The sequence below is a fragment of the Pantherophis guttatus genome, chromosome 2 (assembly GCF_059756535.1).
Source record: "Pantherophis guttatus breed Tessera chromosome 2, ASM5975653v1, whole genome shotgun sequence".
NCBI lineage: Eukaryota > Metazoa > Chordata > Lepidosauria > Squamata > Colubridae > Pantherophis > Pantherophis guttatus.
The window spans coordinates 284,382,335-284,400,017 of record NC_142064.1 but is presented as its reverse complement, the minus strand read 5'-3'; the positions used below and the strand labels follow the sequence as shown (position 1 = coordinate 284,400,017).

The following is a 17,683-nucleotide window of genomic DNA, read 5'->3' as shown; positions in this document are numbered from 1 at the left end:
ATAAACCGGGGGATCCCGCAGCTGCGTAACAGCCAGCAAAAGAAACCCACAAAGGATCCACCCTAAATTTTCAGGCTGGAAAAATGAATTGGTGGGAGATATGTATTTTTAGACCTGTAAGATTCTCTTAATAGCACTCCAATAAAATCGAATTTGCTCCTGTGGTCATATTTCCTGTCTTGTCTACCTGGGAGAAGATTATATTGGAAACTTCCATCTTGAAAAAAATCCATGCTTTGTGGTACTCAACTTTTATTGTCAAGCAGTTTATGAATAATCACTTTTTGGCTGTTACTCAATTCATTTGATACTTGGTGCAGAATGTTCCCTTTAATTGATCCAATGTACCATTGACAAATTTTGCTGAACCTTTCTTGTTCACTTATGAATTTAGTGCTAACACTTGTTGTCCTATTTATCATGTTTGCATATTTAAAAAAAAAACTGTAGAAGAAAAATTCATACATGAAAATAGCAGGTGGGATAACAAACCAACATTTCTGCTTTGAAAATTCCTGGATGTTTCCATTCTAGTTCCATCCCTTTCTGGAGAAGAATGACTTCTACAATCTTTCCCACTGGAATCTTTACATGGACCATAATGGAGAAATAGCTGCAGATATGGACATCGAGTTCATGGTGATTTCACCCGAGGGGGATTTGATCAAAAGGAAACTGGGGAGTATTGAAAGACGGAGAATTATTATTAACGAATTTGCTCTTTCATGGCTAAATCAGCTCAACAAGGTGGGTCAAACATTGCTGTATTTTCTCATTTTTTCTAAAGATTATAACCCATTTCAGGAGGGTTAATTCTAGTCACCATGGCAGATGACCCTCACTGAGAGTTGATTGTACAGAAGAGAAAACTTAACATTTTGTTAGATGGATTGTGGGGACTTCAAAACTATTCACAAAAGTGTCCTTCAGATGCCACGATAAAGAATATCCTTTTAAACTGATTCAGTCATGTCCAATATTGGGTAATTATTCTTTAGGATGGAGACCATGGATCAAGCGGGTAAGAAATATTCAAGTGCTGGCAGTTGTGTTCCTAATAGCCTCAGTGTCAGGCCTGGAAGCCATCTTTTTTGTTGGGCCTTCAGGCCTGCCACATTTACTGCTGTGAGAAACAGGCAGGGGGGGATTGTATGAAGCCAGGGTGATATATAGTCATAATAACATTCCTTTCTCAGAGAGTCAAGGCCATCTTGCCCTGCACCTGGACGGCTGGAACTGGGAGGCATATCCAGCTGGGATGGTGCTTGAATTGGACCATGTGATGGACATGTGGGTGTTGGGCAGGGTCTTGAATTTTCTTTTGAGTTAGGAAAACCTGGAAGCTTTCAGATTCAGGTTTTCCCAGATGTGCCAATATGACATCTCTAATAAAATGTAACTTTGAGGAAACTCAAGCCTTCGAGTTTTCTTTTGTTGGGGGTGTTACTTGGAACCCTGACATTAAGCCAAATCTCCTTTAAAATTCCACCAGATCCCCAGATACCGGGGTGCGGTTGGGGTCCTGAGCCCCAAATGTTGACCTGAAACCAAGTGCTGGCAGTTGTGTTCCTAATAGCCTCAGGTTCTTTTAACCAGTGTCTGCGTTAAGGTTTGGACTGAATCAGATGAAATATAGTCATGACTGGTTAGAGATCCAGTTGGTCCATGTGAGAAATAAGCCTCACCTTTGTTGCCATTATAGAAACTTGGTGGGATGAAACCCACAAATGGAACATACAACTAGAAGGATTTAAATTATTTAACAGAAATAGACCAAATAAAAGAAGAGGTGGAGTTGCACCAGTGGTGAAATGTAAAATTTGTTACCACCAGTTTTGTGGGCATGACTTGGTGTGTGGGGGTAATGTGACTGGATGGGAGTGGCCAACTTATTTTTTTTAACTTTTAAAACCATTTTTTCTACAACCTCAACCCTTCGACTCAACCCTTCCAAGACTGAGTGGCACCATCACTGGCTATTGGGGGCGAGTCATTGCCCCCCACGGAGAGGGCTCGCAACTTAGGCGTCCTCCTGGATGCACGGCTGTCTTTAGAAGAGCATATGATGGCCGTGGCCAGGGGGGCTTTTTATCAAGTTCGCTGATACGCCAGTTGCGTCACTTTCTGGATTGGGACTCCCTACGCACAGTCACTCAAGCACTCATCACTTCCCGCCTGGACTACTGTAATGGTCTCTACATGGGGCTCCCCTTGGGGTACACCTGGAGGCTCGAACTGGTGCAGAATGCGGCCACGCGGGGGATTATGGGAGCAACGGGGCGCTCCCATGTGACTCCTCTCCTGCGCGAGCTGCACTGGCTTCCGGTGGTCTTCCGGGTGTGTTTCAAGGTGTTGGTGACCACCTTTAAAGCGCTCCATGGCTTAGGGCCAGGGTATTTGTGAGACCACCTTCTGCCGCCAATAGCCTCCCACCGACCAGTTCGCTCGCACAGAGAGGGCCTCCTCAGGATGCCGTCGGCCAGTCAGTGCCGGCTGGCGACCCCCAAGGGGAGAGCCTTCTCTGTGGCAGCACCTGCCCTCTGGAATGACCTGCCCCCTGAGATACGCACGATATCAGACATCCGGACTTTTCGTCGGGCCCTGAAAACACACTTATTCCATCTAGCTGGGCTGGCTTGATCCCATCCTCTCAGTTTTTAATTGAATTCGGTTTTAATTGGGTTGTTTTAAACTTGGGACAAAATTATTTAATTGTTTTTTAAATTGTTTTTTAAATTTTATATGCTATGTTTTATCTTGGTTGTACACTGCCCTGAGTCCCGCAGGAGAAGGACGGTATAGAAATTAAATAAAATAAATAAATAATAAATAAAATAAACCTCTTTGGCTAAAGAGGTTGTAAAAAAAATGCTTTTAAAAGCCTCTGACAATCCCAGCTGAGTTGCCTGATCGGCAGAGGTTTTTTCTCTTTTAAAAGCCTCTGACGATCCCAGCTGAGCCGCACGATCATCAGAGGCTTTTTTTTTTTACTTTTAAAAGCATTTTTTCGGCCAAAGAGGTTGTAGAAAAAATGCTTTTAAAAGCCTCTGACAATCCCAGCTGAGCTGCACGATCATAAGAGGCTTTTTTTTTTACTTTTAAAAGCATTATTTTGGTGGAAGAGATTGTAGAAAAAATGCTTTTAAAATTTTTTAAAAAAGCCTCTGATGATTGCGTGGCTCAGCTGGGCATGGGGAGGGGGGCAGGGATGTTTGCTACCAGTTCTCCGAACCACCCACCACCATTTCTATTGGATCGGGTGATACGGTCTGAACCGGGAGCATTTTACCCCTGAGTTGCACTATATATAAGAAATAACTAAATGTTTACAAAAATAGAGCACAACAATGATGAAAACTGCCTCGAATGCGTTTGGGTCAATGTAAAAGTGGGGGGGGGGGACATTGCCATAGGTGTATAATGTAGGCCACCCAACAAAACAGAGGAAATAGATGAACTTTTTGCTAGTCAGCTAACTAAGGTAGGTAGGAAGCATATCACAATAGTAATGGGGGATTTTAACTACCCTGACATCAACTGGGAGATAAACTCTGCACCAAGTGGAAGATCCAACAGATTCCTGACAAACCTAGCAGACAACTAGAGAAGGAAACTAGGGGATCAGCCATATTGGACTTAATTCTCACTAACAGAAATGAAACGATAGAAAGTGTTGAAGCTACAGAAACCTTGGGGGCAAGTAATCATGCAATATTGGAATTCAATATTATGCAAGCACAAGTAGTAGAACAAAGTCAAACTAGAATCTTGGGCTTTAAGAGAGCCAATTTCAATAAACTTAGAGAGATCTTGAGAAGGATTCCATGGATGAGAATCCTCAAGGGGAAAACAACTCAAGAAGCTTGGGAAATTTTGAAAAGTGAGATTATAAAAGCCCAGGCTAGCACAATACCAATGAAGAAGAAAAATAACAGCTCTCAAAAGAAACCAGCATGGCTGCATAAAGAACTCTGCCAAATTGAAAGACAAAAAGGCCACGTATAAAAAGTGGAAAGAGGAGGAAATAACTAAGGCAGAATATGAGCAAATAGCCCGAGCCTGTAAAGATTAAGTGAAGAAAGCTAAGGCTCACAATGAACAAAGGCTTGTGACAAAAGTAAAGAATAACAAAAAAAAAAGCTTCTTCCAACATTAAAAACAAGAAAAATGTCAAGGAAACAATTAGTCCATTGCTGAGAGAAATTGGCAAGAAGGTGACAAGCAACAGGGAGAAAGCAGAACTACTTAACTCATTTTTATGCATCTGTCTTTACACAAAGGGAAAAACTGCATTAAGTTTTGGTCGCCACGATGTAAAAAAGATGTTGAGACTCTAGAAAGAGTGCAGAGAAGAGCAACAAAGATGATTAGGGGACTGGAGGCTAAAACATATGAAGAAAGGTTGCAGGAACTGGGTATGTCTAGTTTAATGAAAAGAAGGACTAGGGGAGACATGATAGCAGTGTTCCAATATCTCAGAGGTTGCCACAAAGAAGAGGGAGTCAAGCTATTCTCCAAAGTACCTGAGGGTAGGACAAGAAGCAATGGGTGGAAACTAATCAAGGAGAGAAGCAACTTAGAACTAAGGAGAAATTTCCTGACAGTTAGAACAATTAATCAATGGAACAACTTGCCTCCAGAAGTTGTGAATGCTCCAACATTGGAAGTTTTTAAGAATATGTTGACTGAAGTGGTGTAGGGTTTCTGGCCTAAGCAAGGGGTTGGACTAGAAGACCTCCAAGGTACCTTCCAAGTCTGTTATTATATTATATTATACCTTGACAAGATTGAGGAGTGTCTCTCTTGAAAGGTCACTGATGTTCTATAATCTTTTTGAAGCAGCCTAAACCTGTCCAGAGTTACCCACATCTCTCTTTCAACCCACTGGGATAAGCAATAGGCCTTCTGCTCCTCTGAAGAAGGTCTGAAGACGTTCATGTTTCACATGAAACCATAAAGGGTGATTTGATGTGAGATGATGCCCATAACCTGGAAAACTGAAGCTGTGAAACCAGACTTTGATTAAAAGAAAAGGCATTCCTCATTTTGGAAATAACAAGGGAGAATTTGAAAGGAAATGCTACTTAGATTTGGGTTCTGTCTTGTAAGAGCTTAATTCATCTGAAAACTTAGAATGCATTTTTTGAAATTGTTAGCTACGTTAAGTCCCTAAGAGAGAAAAGGAGGATCCAAATTTAACTGATAAGAAATATAGATTTGTCTTTCCATGCAAGTTGTTGTCCCCTAATTGTAGTAGAAACAGAGCCAGATACAGAGCTGGACACAAATCTCCTACTCTTCTCCCACTTGCTGAAGATGAAAAGATGCCTTTTTGAGGGACAAGTTCTCATGACCTCTCCTGCATCTCATCTCACCCCAGTTCCAGAAACTAGGCAGTCAGTTTTAGTCTTGTTGAGAGTCATATGAATTGAGGAAAGAAACACACAAATAAAGAAAGCCCTAATTTTTAAGGAATTTTTCCCCTTTATATCTTAATTGGAAGATGGTTTTGGACTTCTTTCAAAGGGAAGAAATTTTGCAATGTTTTATATACTCCAGAAGAAGCCTATCCAGATCCTACTGGTCCAAAGTTTCTTTCTTTAGTACAGTATTATTTTATTTAATAAGTCTAATATAATAAAAAAGGTAATAAATCATTTACAATAATTTATTTTCCAAAATTGAATGCAAGATCATCATACTGTACTTCAAAATCACAGTTATGTGAAGAATGCAGGTTAACAAGGCTAGGAGGAAGAACCAATCTGGTTGTCATGTAAGGCTGAAATCTTTTCAATTCCATCCCTCCAGTCTTTCTTAAGTAGAAAAATCCTTTATTTCAAGGTTATAGATGCCGAAAGCAAAGGGGTGGGGGGGGAATAAATGAACAATCTGCCAGTGTTTATCTCTCTCCTAAATCTGTTTGGAATGAGTCGATTATTTCATATTTATCTAAGTGAAGCCCAGGAACTATTTAGCTAATGTTAATCTCTACATCCATTTTCATGGATGCTTCATCCCAATATATTTTCTTTGGCATTTCTTCTTTTTCTGCTTAGTCTCTGCCTCAGTCCCAATGTGTGGAAAGTTGTCGTCCTGGATTTTTTAAGCGGAAGCGAGAAGGAGAGCCTGCTTGCTGCTACGACTGCATTCCTTGTCCTGAGGGGACCATCTCCATCCATGAAGGTGGGGGACACCAAGGGAAAGGACAGGCCTTGTTGAAGTGGATTCATCTGAAACACTGTCATGAAAGTGCAAGTTAAAAGACAGATTGAAGCTTAATTGTTTTTGTTTTTACAACCAGTCTGCTAGTTCGATTCTCACCAGCTGAAAGTTGACTCAGTCTTCCATCCTTCCGAGATTAGTAATATGAGGACCCAGATTGTTGGGGGCAATAGGCTGACTCTAAACTGCTTAGACAAAGCTGTAAAGCACATGAAGTGGTTTATAGTTCTAAGCGTTATTGCTATTATCCTCAAATTTCACAATTTCATATCTAGTTTAGTTTAGTTTAGTTTAGTTTATTTATACTTATATGCCGCCCTTCTACCGAAGGACTCGGGGTGGCTCACAAAGATAAAACAATAAAACAGTAAAATTACAACTAAAATAATCAAAATCCCCAAGAATAAAAGTTAAAAGCGCCCATCAGATCAGCAGATTTGTTGGAAAAACCATGTCTTCAGGTCACTGCGGAAAGAGCGGAGGTCGGGGGCCATCCAAAGGCCCATGGGTAAATCATTCCAGAGGGTCGGTGCGCCCACAGAGAACGCCCTCATCCTGGGCGCCATCCTCCCATCTAGAAGGAGGAATAGCAGAAAAACCTTGAGGGTAGGCCTAGGAAGAGACAGTAGCAGATTAGTTAGTTTATTATATTTATTTATATACCGCCCTTCTCCCGAAAGACTCAGGGTGGTGAACAGCCATGTAAAAACAATATACAACAAAAATTTAAAAACTTAATTAAAATAATTCAATCATTGGCCGAATTTAAAACATCCAACTAAAATCATTTTAAAACCCCTACCAAAACCCAATTTAAAATCCTTTATCCTGTCAGTCCAGGTTGCTGGAATAATAGGGTCTTCAGAGCACGATGGAAGGCACAGAGGTCGGGGATCCTTCGTATGTCTGGGGTCAGTTCGTTCCATAGGGCCGGGGTCCCCACAGAGAAGGCTCTCCCCCTGGGGGTCGCCAGCCTACATTGTTAGGCCGACGGCACCCTGAGGAGGCCCTCTCTGTGGGAGTGTATTGGTCGGTGGGAGGCAATCAGTGGCAGAATGCGGTCATGTAGATAACCAGGTAGATAACCGGATTAGACAAGTTTTTCTACAGCCGGAACAAAAAAAAATCTCTTCTGCTTTTCAGGTTGGAATCCAGATTATTTGCAGAACTAACTTTTTTTGTAGGTAATTTGATTTCAAAAAATAGGCATCCAGAGTCAAGTATATTAAGAAGTGCCATCTGGCAGGATCCAGGAAATGTGTCTAGAAAGATTAGTTGATTCATTATCTACTTCTAAGAATGTAGGTTCTGCAAATTACACAAGAAATCATTCAGGTTCCAGGATGAAATTTCTTCCAATTTCATAAATTTCTTCCAATTTCATATACTATAAAAATATAGCTTTTTTTTTTTTTTTTTTTTTTAAGAAAATGATATTCTTCTTACCTTCTTTCTATAGAGCTTTTAAGCAATACTTCTCAGAAAATGCTGCTGGTAACAAATTTTGTCCCAGGAAAGGATTTCTTGAAATGAAAAAGTACAGAATATTTTTTAAAAATATTCCTTTTTTGGTTTACTTAGATACAGAAAAATGTACCAAGTGTCCAGATGAAAAATATCCAAATGAGGGCAGAACCAAATGTATCACCAAAGTTATAACCTTCCTTTCTTATGAGGAACATCTGGGAATCATTCTGGTCTCTTTTGCCCTATTCTTGTTCTTAGCCACAGGACTTGTTTTAATTATATTCATTAAACATCTAGAAACTCCCATTGTGAAAGCCAACAACCGAGACCTCTCTTACATCCTCCTGGTCTCCCTCCTGCTTTGCTTCCTGTCTCCTTTTCTCTTCATTGGTCAACCAAGGAAAGCCACCTGCCTTCTCCGACAAACAGTTTTCAGCATCATCTTCTCAGTTGCCGTTTCTTCTCTCTTGGCCAAGACAGTCACAGTGGTGCTGGCTTTCCTGGCCACAAAACCAGGAAACCGAGTGAAGAGATGGTTGGGGAAGAGCTTGGCCAACTCCATCATCCTTTCTTGTTCTAGCATCCAAATTATGATCTGCTCCATCTGGTTGGGAATTTCTCCCCCATTCCGTGACTCAGACTTTCACTCCCAGCCTGGGGAGATCATCCTGCAATGCAACGAAGGCTCTGTTTTCATGTTCTACATCACCCTCAGCTACATGGGCTTCCTGGCTGCCATCTGCTTCACAGTGGCTTTCCTGGCCAGGAATCTCCCTGGAGCCTTCAATGAAGCCAAGCTGATCACCTTCAGCATGCTGGTCTTCTGCAATGTCTGGGTCTCCTTCCTGCCCACCTACCTGAGCACCAAGGGGAAATACATGGTGGCTGTGCAGGTCTTCTCCATCTTGGCCTCCAGTGCTGGTCTGCTGGTCTGCATCTTCATCCCCAAGTGCTACATTATCATTCTGAGGCCAGACGTGAATACAAAGGAGCATCTTACGACCAGAAGAAATGTATAAATGTGAGTTTGAGGAATTTCCACTCTCAACACATTTCAACAGGCCAAGCATAGAAATTGTTCCAACAATTTTGAGCTGAAATAATCAAAGGGCAATTGGAAGATAGTGTTCTCCATCCTTATCCAATATAATTGCAAGATGTGGATAATCTGGATTATCCATCTGGTCAAATTATGTAGAAATGAAATAAAAGGGGAGCTGAAATACAGCCATATAAAAGTTTTACAAAACAATTCCTAAAGAATTGAGAGTATTCACATTTAAGTGTCCCATAAACGTGGTGCAAGGGAGGGAGGTGGGGTTGGGCATAAATACATCTTACTAAATTGCAACAATTCATCCATCTCATTCTTCTGATGGTAGACACTCCAGAGTTATGAGCTGAGGTGGCGCAGTGGTTAGAGTGCAGTACCACAGCTACTTCAGCTGACTTCTAGTTCAGCAGATCAGCAGATCAAATCTCACCGGCTCAAGGTTGACTCAGCCTTCCATCCTTCCGAGGTGGGTAAAATGAGGACCCAGATTGTTGGGGGCAATATGCTAATGCAATATGCTAATATGCAATATGCTATATGCTAACTTTGTAAACTGCTTAGAGAGGGCTGTAAAGCACTATGAAGCGGTATAGAAGTCTAAATAAAATAAAATAAAAATAAAATAAAGTTATTTGGAAGGGATTTTGGAGGTCGTCTAGTCCAACCCCCTGATCAGACAGTAAACTCTATACCATGTCAGACAAATGGCTGTCCAATCTTTTTTTTAAAAAACCTCCAGTATTGGAGCACCCACAACTTCTGGAGGCAAGTTGTTCCACTGGTTATTCTGTTCATGAAATTTCTCCTTAGTTCTAGGTTGCTTCTCTCCTTGATTAGTTTCCATCTGTTGCTTCTTGTCCTGCCCTCAGGTGCTTTGTGGAATAGGTTGACTCCCTCTTCTTTTTGGCAGCCCCTGAGATATTGGAACACTGCTATCATGTCTCCCCTAGTCCTTCTTTTCATTAACCTAGACATATCCAATTCCAGAAACCGTTCTTTATATGTTTTACTTCCAGTCCCCTAATCATCATTGTTGCTCTTCTCTGCCCTTTTTCTAGAGTCTCAACACCTTTTTTACATTGTGGCAACCAAAGCTGGATGCAGAATTCCAGGTGTGGTCTTACCAAGGCACTGAGAGATAGGGATCTTATCTAGTCCAACCATCTGCTCAGGCAGAAAACCCTCTACCATTTCAGAGAAATGGCTGCCCAATTTTTTTTTTTTTAAAAAAAACTCCAGTGTTGGAGCACCCACAACTTCTGGAGGTAAGTTGTTCCACTGATTATTATTCTGTCAGAAATTTCTCCTTAGTTCTAGGTTGCTTCTCTCCTTGATTAGTTTCCATCTGTTGCTTTTTGTCCTGCCTTCTGGTGCTTTGGAGAATCGGTTGACTTTGGGGAAGCCCCATAAATATTAGAATACTGCTATCATGTCACCCATAGACGTACCCAATTCCAGCAACCGTTCTGTCAGCCTCCGACTTTCTGCTTTGGCTGCCATAAGAAACGGGGTGGGGAAGAGCATGGGGGAGGGAACCAAGGTGTTGGACTTTGAAGAAACGAAACCTAATCACCGAAGTGGCTATCGGATCAACCGTCATCGCGTTCCTGATTGATGACGCCGCCAGATGTGCTTCCACCTGACCTCTGGGAGACCTTTGGATTGGGTGATTGATGATGGACAGTGGGAGGGGATGCTTTCTATATGCAACTTTCGCGCCTATTGCTTTAGTTTCAGCTTTCCTTTGGTTGCGTTCATTTCATTTTCCAGTAAAAGTACATTACTCTATAAAATATGGAGTTTGGCTCATTCTTTCCTGGACTTTGAAGGAAGCACACCTGACACGTTCTTTATATGTTTTAGACTCCAGTCCCCTAATCATCATTGTTGCTCTTCTCTGCCCTCTTTGTAGAGTCTCAACATCTTTTTTACATCATGGTGACCAAAACTGGATGCAGAATTCCAAGTGTGGTCTTCCCAAGGCACTGAGAGATAGACATGGATCCTGGCCTGATTCAGAAGACCTGTTCTTAATTTTTGGAAATTGATGTTTGTAAGGACATCCCATTCAAAGAAGGAATTATTTATTATTGTTGTTATTGGTTCAATTTATATGCCGCCCTTCTACGGAGACTCAGGGCGGCTTACAATGCGTTAAGCAATAGCCTTCATACTTTTGTATATACCTGCTTAGTAGGGCTTTCGCCCCACCCCCCCCAAGCTGTGATCTTTTTTATACAAAGTCAGCTTATTGCCCCCACAATCCAGGTCCTCATTTTACCTACCTCGAAAGGATGGAAGGCTGAGTCAACTTTGAGCCTGGTGAGATTCGAACTTGCAGTAATTGCAGGCAGCTGGTGTTACTTAACAGTACTTTAATCTGCTGCGCCACCAAGGCTCTTTTTCCTCCTGAAATGATCACATAGTTTCTCAAATTTAGCAGAAATATGTTTGGTTGGGTGTATCTCCCTTCTTGGCTTTATCGTGGTTGTATTTTTCTAGCACCCAAAAAGTTCCAGCCTTCCTCATCCCTTCTTGGACCTGGATAAATATGTAGCATTTAAGGACTGGGCCACAATCTGCACTTTTAACCAATGTGGAGAAAGCCAGTTTTTGCTGATGCATCTGCAGAAAGATTTGTACAGTGTCTTGTGTTATTCTGTTGTTTTGGAAAGAAACATGTATATGTCAACCATATTCATGTGCCGATTTTCTTCAAACCATGTATGTGATCAACTAGTTTTCAAAGATTGATGTTAAATGTCCTTTTTAATTTTTTTAAACTTTAATTTTTTATTTTTAAATTTGTTTTTCTTCTCCATGTTCTCCTTTGAATGATGTATTTTGTTGACAGCTGGTCCAAGTGTAAAAATAGCTGAGCTAATCTTTAATTTGCAACCCTGCATAGAACAGTGGCTTGAATTCACTCCCTGCAGAACTCTTTCACATCTGTGGCTCTAGAAATAATAATCTTCTTTTGCTTTATTGTATCCCTGGACTTTTTCTTACTTATGCAGCATACCAATTTTGAGTGCATGGCTTGACAAATGTTTACAAAAAATAGGTAGGGAAAAAGCAATAATCATTAGGAAATGTTAAATAGTCTAAATTGTCAAATAAAAATATCAACAAATACCTCCCAATATTCTTTTTTTTTAATTGAAAAAGTTTTACAAATACAAATTTTTCCCCCTTCCCCCTTATCGAAGAAATAACGAACATTCAAATAGAAAACAGTCCAGAATTTTTTCTATTTGGCATGATAACGGCACAACATCTTAAGGAAACGAAATATCTCATCACACATATCTTGACAGCAGCAAGACTACTGTTCGCGCAAAACTGGAAATCAGACCAACTCCCATCCAAAGACAAAATCGTTGCAAAGATAACAGAGTGTGCTGAAATGGACAGATTGACGCTGGAACTCCAGGAAAAGGAAGAAAGCGAATACTATCTTGTATGGCACCAATGGTATCAATGGCTGGAAAGGAAAATCAGCAAAAATGTAGAGGACAGAAATTAGGGTAAAGACTTTCACAAGGAGATGAACCCATAAGAAATGTAAATTGGTAGTGAAAAGTTATAACATTGGAATTAGACATTTAATAATTACTCTTTATATAAGCTCAATGACATATATTCTGTTGATGACAAAAGCGTAAATGTAAAATGTTAGGTGGGTTTGTAGGTGGTGGGTTTTTTGTTTGTCTTTGTATTGTATTGTCTTTATATCTGTGTTTATATTTTAATAATAAAAAAAATTTAAAAAAAAAATTTCCCCCTTCCCCCCCTTTCCCTCCCTAGCCCTCCCTTACCCTCCCCTCCCCCCATGGCTTCCCCAGGATGAAATCCAGATCCAAATCATATTATATAATACTTTACTGCCCATCTACTCTACCCCGTGTGGAATACATTTCTTCCTAACATTCTAGTATACTATCCCCTGTAAACTATACATTTCTACACAACATTCAACTAAAAATTATCTAGTACTTCCTAGTTTAGTATTTATTCTGCACATAATCTATCCATGTCCTCCACTCCCTTACATAGATCTCTTGTGTCCGGTCTTTTATATATGCTGATAACTTCACCGTTTCTGCAAAACTGGCCACCTTCAGAGTCCATTCTTTAATAATAAACATATCATCCCTTTTCCAGTATTGAACAATCAGTAACCTAGCCTATCACCATATACCATATCAATTTTGTTTCACCCACTTTCCCGCAGGTCCGCCATATGTAATAATTTATAAAATCTAAACAATCACATCAAGTCCTTCTTCCAACAGTGTATTTAGTGTCTTTAGTTGTCATCTGCCCCCATCATTGAAGAGTACTTTTATATATAACACACACACCCCTGAGTGACTTTATATTTATATTCCATATGATATCTTCTGTAAAGTCTTTCATCTAGATTATTAATTCCATCGACCATGTTAGGGTAACAACCAGATCAACTGCAAATGCCCTTATTCCATAGTCCTCTTGCCTCATAGCTATTCCCTTCAACGTAGACATAATCCATCTTTCTTAAAATCTATAATAGAAAGTTCCAATTCACTCAATTACAGGCCTTCTCCACATCCTAGAACACCAGCACTGCAGGGATCTGTTTATTCTTCTCAAGATAGTCCAATAAATCTATAATTTGCCTCACATTGTCTTTCATATATCTGCCTTCTATAAATCCTGCTTAAACATAAATCAGTTCTTGGATAACTGGCATTGATCTGTTAGCTAATAACTTTACAAAAAAAATTTAATCCATATTCAAAAGAGATGTTAGTCTAAGATTTTCTAGTTTTGTGGAGCCTGCTTCTTTTCTTGCCTTGTGCTGGTTTAAACCTCTGCTGTTGTTGTTTTTCTGGAATTTGTTTGTATGCTGTTCGAGTTATATGCTGATCTTTAACTTTGTAGGACATCAGATCAAGATCCAAAGCCACGTCTCTTGTGTTTTTAGGTGGTCCACCTATAACCTTTAAAGGATGATCCGAAAACGGGTCATCCAAAAAGCCCCCTGTAGTTCCTTGTATTTCCATTGGCTCCACCTCCATCTGCTTCCACTGGGCTTCAATCTCTTGCTCAATTTGCTTTTCTTTATCTATTCCTGACGCTGAAAATATACATGGAAATGTTGGGCCAGTTTTAAAGACATTGCGATAAAATTCTTCCGCTTTTTCGACAGTATTTAATCGATATCTTTCTCCTTGATACGTCAATCTTATACCAACTGGAGCATCCCATCTATATGGAATTTGTTGTTTCTTTAATTCAGTCACCAAGAATCCAAAATCTTTTCTGTCTTTTAGCATTTTAGGCGGCAACTCTTTATAAATCCCAATCTGCCTTCCATCCATTTGTAGGGTAGAAACAAAAGACTTTTGCAAGATGTCACTTCTTATTCTTTTATCTGTAAAGTATATCACTACATCTCTGGGCAATTGCCTTTGCCTTGCCACCCAAGAATTCATTCTGTAAATCTTGTCAATTTTGGACAAAACCTCTTCAGGGCTAACCTTTAACATCACAGCCAAAGCATCAGCACAAATGCTTCTTAAGTCTCTGTTGTTTTCCTTTATCCCCCTCAGTCTTACAGCAAATTCCATAAATTTGAATTGCATCATTGTCACTTCATTTTCAATCCTTTGCATTTTATTATCCACATTATAGATCTTATAATCAGCTTCCTTCATTTTAGACTCTACTTCTAAACTGATTTCTTCCATTTTTTTTTATCAATCTGGACAATTACTTCTGAGAAGCCAGTCAGGACTGTCAAAAAATCTCGCTTCATCTTATCATACTTTTCTTGAATCACCTCCTTAGTTTCCTGTTGAAATTTCTCAAACTTCTAGTCCATAAGCACATCTTGTCTCATCAGAGCCACAATAATAAATTCCTTCAAGTCTTTAAACCTCCCAATATTCTTCACAGCAGTTATAAATACAATTATATTTTAACCTCTCTTTTCCTAAGGTTACATTGTGACTCTTTTTAGCCATACTTTCCTTCATATGAAAACCGTAAATCACAACTTTATTTTTTTTAAAAAAAAAAATCCATAATGGGTTTCCAGTCACCAATACATGTAGATGTTGTCCTTTCTCTGTTCAAAGGAGGCAGTTTGTTCATCTCAGAAAGTTCTGTCAATTTCACAAGCCATTCCTCCCCAGTGGGTAGTTCTATTGTGGCAATTCCCACCACAATAATCACATATTAAAACAATATTCCTTGGCATTTTCCTAACTGATCATCCATCAATCCTCAAAGAAAGGATTGAATGTTTCTTTAAAATCCTCTGTATTTGAAAACATTTTTTATCTATGTGTCATCTCTCAAGGTCTTGAATGTTTCCTTCATTTTTAAAATATATATTTTTTAAAATATTCTTTTATTTTTCCCTACTCTGGGCTACATCTGAGCAGAGTTTCCTAAAAGAGAGAAGATTCTGCCTTCAACTCCTCCAGTTCTGAGGGAAGGCAAAAGTCCCGCCCCTCTCTCTCCTCAGTGGCTGCCTCTTGTCCTGGCCTGTCCCTCTCATCATGGCAATCCAGCAGCAGCCAATCAAACAAGAGGGGAAGAAACAATGGTTGCCTGGGAACTCAGCCACCAATCAGCTTCATGGAGAAGAGGTTGAACAAACAAAGATAAAAGAGGGAGAGTTTCAAATAAGGATACAATTAAAAAGCTTTCAGTGTGAAGAGAAAGAGGCAAAAACTCCCAGAACTGCAGAGGGAGGGGAGGCTGAAGTCCTGAAAGGGTTTCCCCTCCCCCACCTAGAAATAGCTGCCCTCAGGGGTGAATTCTACTTACCTTACTACCAGTTTGCAATGCATGCGCAGATCGCTTCTGATGACGTCAGGGTCAGTGGGTGGAGCCTCCCACCGGTTTTACTTCCAGTTCAATAGAACCGGTCCAAACTGGGGGAAACCCACCATTGGTTGCCCTGAAGAGATTCTCCTCCAGTGGAGGCTCTTGGGCAAGTAGGAGCAGCAGCTGCCCAGGAGAGCCCAGCCGGAGGGTCTTCAGGGGCCATGAGGGATCCCCAGGATTCCCCTTCCTCAGAGCCCCTGAGGGTCCCTCCAGGGAGACCCCCCTTGCCTTCTCTTCCTGAGAATGCCGGATCCCCCATTGGAGACAAAGGCCCTGCGTGGCTTCCCCCAGACAGGAGTCTGGCCTCCAGGCATGGCCTCCAGGCACTGGGACATCACTTCAAGGGCATCGTTGGGGTGGTCCGGGGTGGAGATGTACAGCTGAGTGTCGTCAGCGTATTGGTGGTACTTCACCCCAAAACCATGGATGATCTCACCCAGCAGCTTTACATAAATGTTGAACAATAAGGGTGAGAGGACCGACCCTTGTGGCACCCCACATATGAGGGGCCTCAGGGTCAACCTCTGCCCCCCTGCCAACACAGACTGCAACTGGTTGGAAAGAAAGGAGGAGAACCACCGCAATACAGTGCCCCCCACCCCTAACTCCTCCAACCGATGCAGCATGATACCATGGTCGATGGCATAAGAAGCCGCTTAGTCTAATAGGACCAGGACAGAGGAGCAACCCCTGTCCCGAGCCCTCCAGAGATCATCAACCAACATGACCAATGCTGTTTCCGTGCTGTACCCAGGCCTGAAGCCAGACTGGAACAGATCCAGATATGTCATTTCATCCAGGTGCTGGGGGAGCTGTCACGCAACCACACTCTCGACAACCTTCACCACAAAGCGAAGGTTGGAGACCGGACGATAATTTGCCAACACTGCCAGGTCCAGGGAAGGCTTCTTGAGGAGGGGCCTCACCACCGCCTCTTTCAAGGCGGCGGGAAAGTCACCCTCACCCAATGAAGCATTTATAATCCCCTGGAGCCAGCCTCGCGTCACCTCCTGGGAAGCCAGCACTAACCAGGAGGGACACGGATCCAACAAACATGTGGTCATGTTCAGTCTACACAGAATCCTGTCCACGCCATCAGGAGTCACAGGATCAAACTCATCCCAGATAACATTCTCAAGACCTGCCTCAGTCATCCCGCCTGAAACTACCCAGTCGGAGTCCAGGTCTTCCCGAATCTGAGTGATTTTGTCATGTAGATACTGAACAAAGTCCTCGGCCCAACCCTCCAAGGGGTCCTCCCATGCTTCCTGGTGGAGCAGGGAGCGGGTCACCCTAAACAGGGCGGCCAGGCAGTTATCTGATGACGCAATAAGAGCAGCAATATAAGTACATTTTGCTGCTTTTATCGCCACTAGGTAATACTTAATATGAGATCTTACCAGTGTCTGGTCGGATTCAGAAAGACTGGCCCTCCAACTACTCTCTAGGCGTCTTTTCCAGTGCTTCAACTCCCTCAGCTCCTCAATAAACCAAGGAGCCAAATGAGATCGGCGCCGGATTAGAGGCCGCAAAGGAACGACCCGATCCAGAGCTCCAGTGGCCGCCCTATCCCAGGCGGCCACTAGGTCTCCAGTCGAGGCGTGTGCCAGAGCCTTAGGAAATGGCCCAAGCTCCATCTGGAACCTGTCAGGTTCCATCAGGCACCTGGGGCGGAAGCATCTTACCGGCTCCGCTTCCCTGTGATGGGGTGCAGTGGTTCGAAAGTCGAGACGAAGGAGAGAGTGATCCGACCATGACAAGGGCTCAGTGACTATATCCCCTATCTCAAGATCACTCAACCACTGTCCGGAGACAAAAACCAAGTCCAGTGTGTTTCCCCCCATGTGCGTAGGGCCATGAATTAGCTGGGTCAGGTCCATGGCCATCATGGACGCCATGAACTCCCAAACCACTTCAGATGTCTCACCCATGGATGGCAGGTTAAAATCCCCCATGACCATAAATCTGGGAGTATCAACCGCCACCTCAGTTGGAAGAAATGTCCATCTGGGTTCCGTTCCAAGTGGGGAGAAAGGCACTGGAAACATGGGGGCT

The 17,683-nt window shown here is 41.8% G+C and overlaps 1 protein-coding gene across 1 annotated transcript; it reads left to right on the top strand.

The window, feature by feature from the left end:
• Positions 1-591: 591 nt before the first annotated feature.
• Positions 592-8,711, top strand: LOC148116057 (vomeronasal type-2 receptor 26-like). The gene is made up of 3 exons (XM_087885362.1): positions 592-747; positions 6,060-6,186; positions 7,807-8,711. Exons 1-3 carry the CDS (start codon positions 592-594, stop codon positions 8,709-8,711), a joined length of 1,188 nt encoding a protein of 395 aa, XP_087741488.1.
• The last annotated feature ends 8,972 nt before the right edge of the window (positions 8,712-17,683 follow it).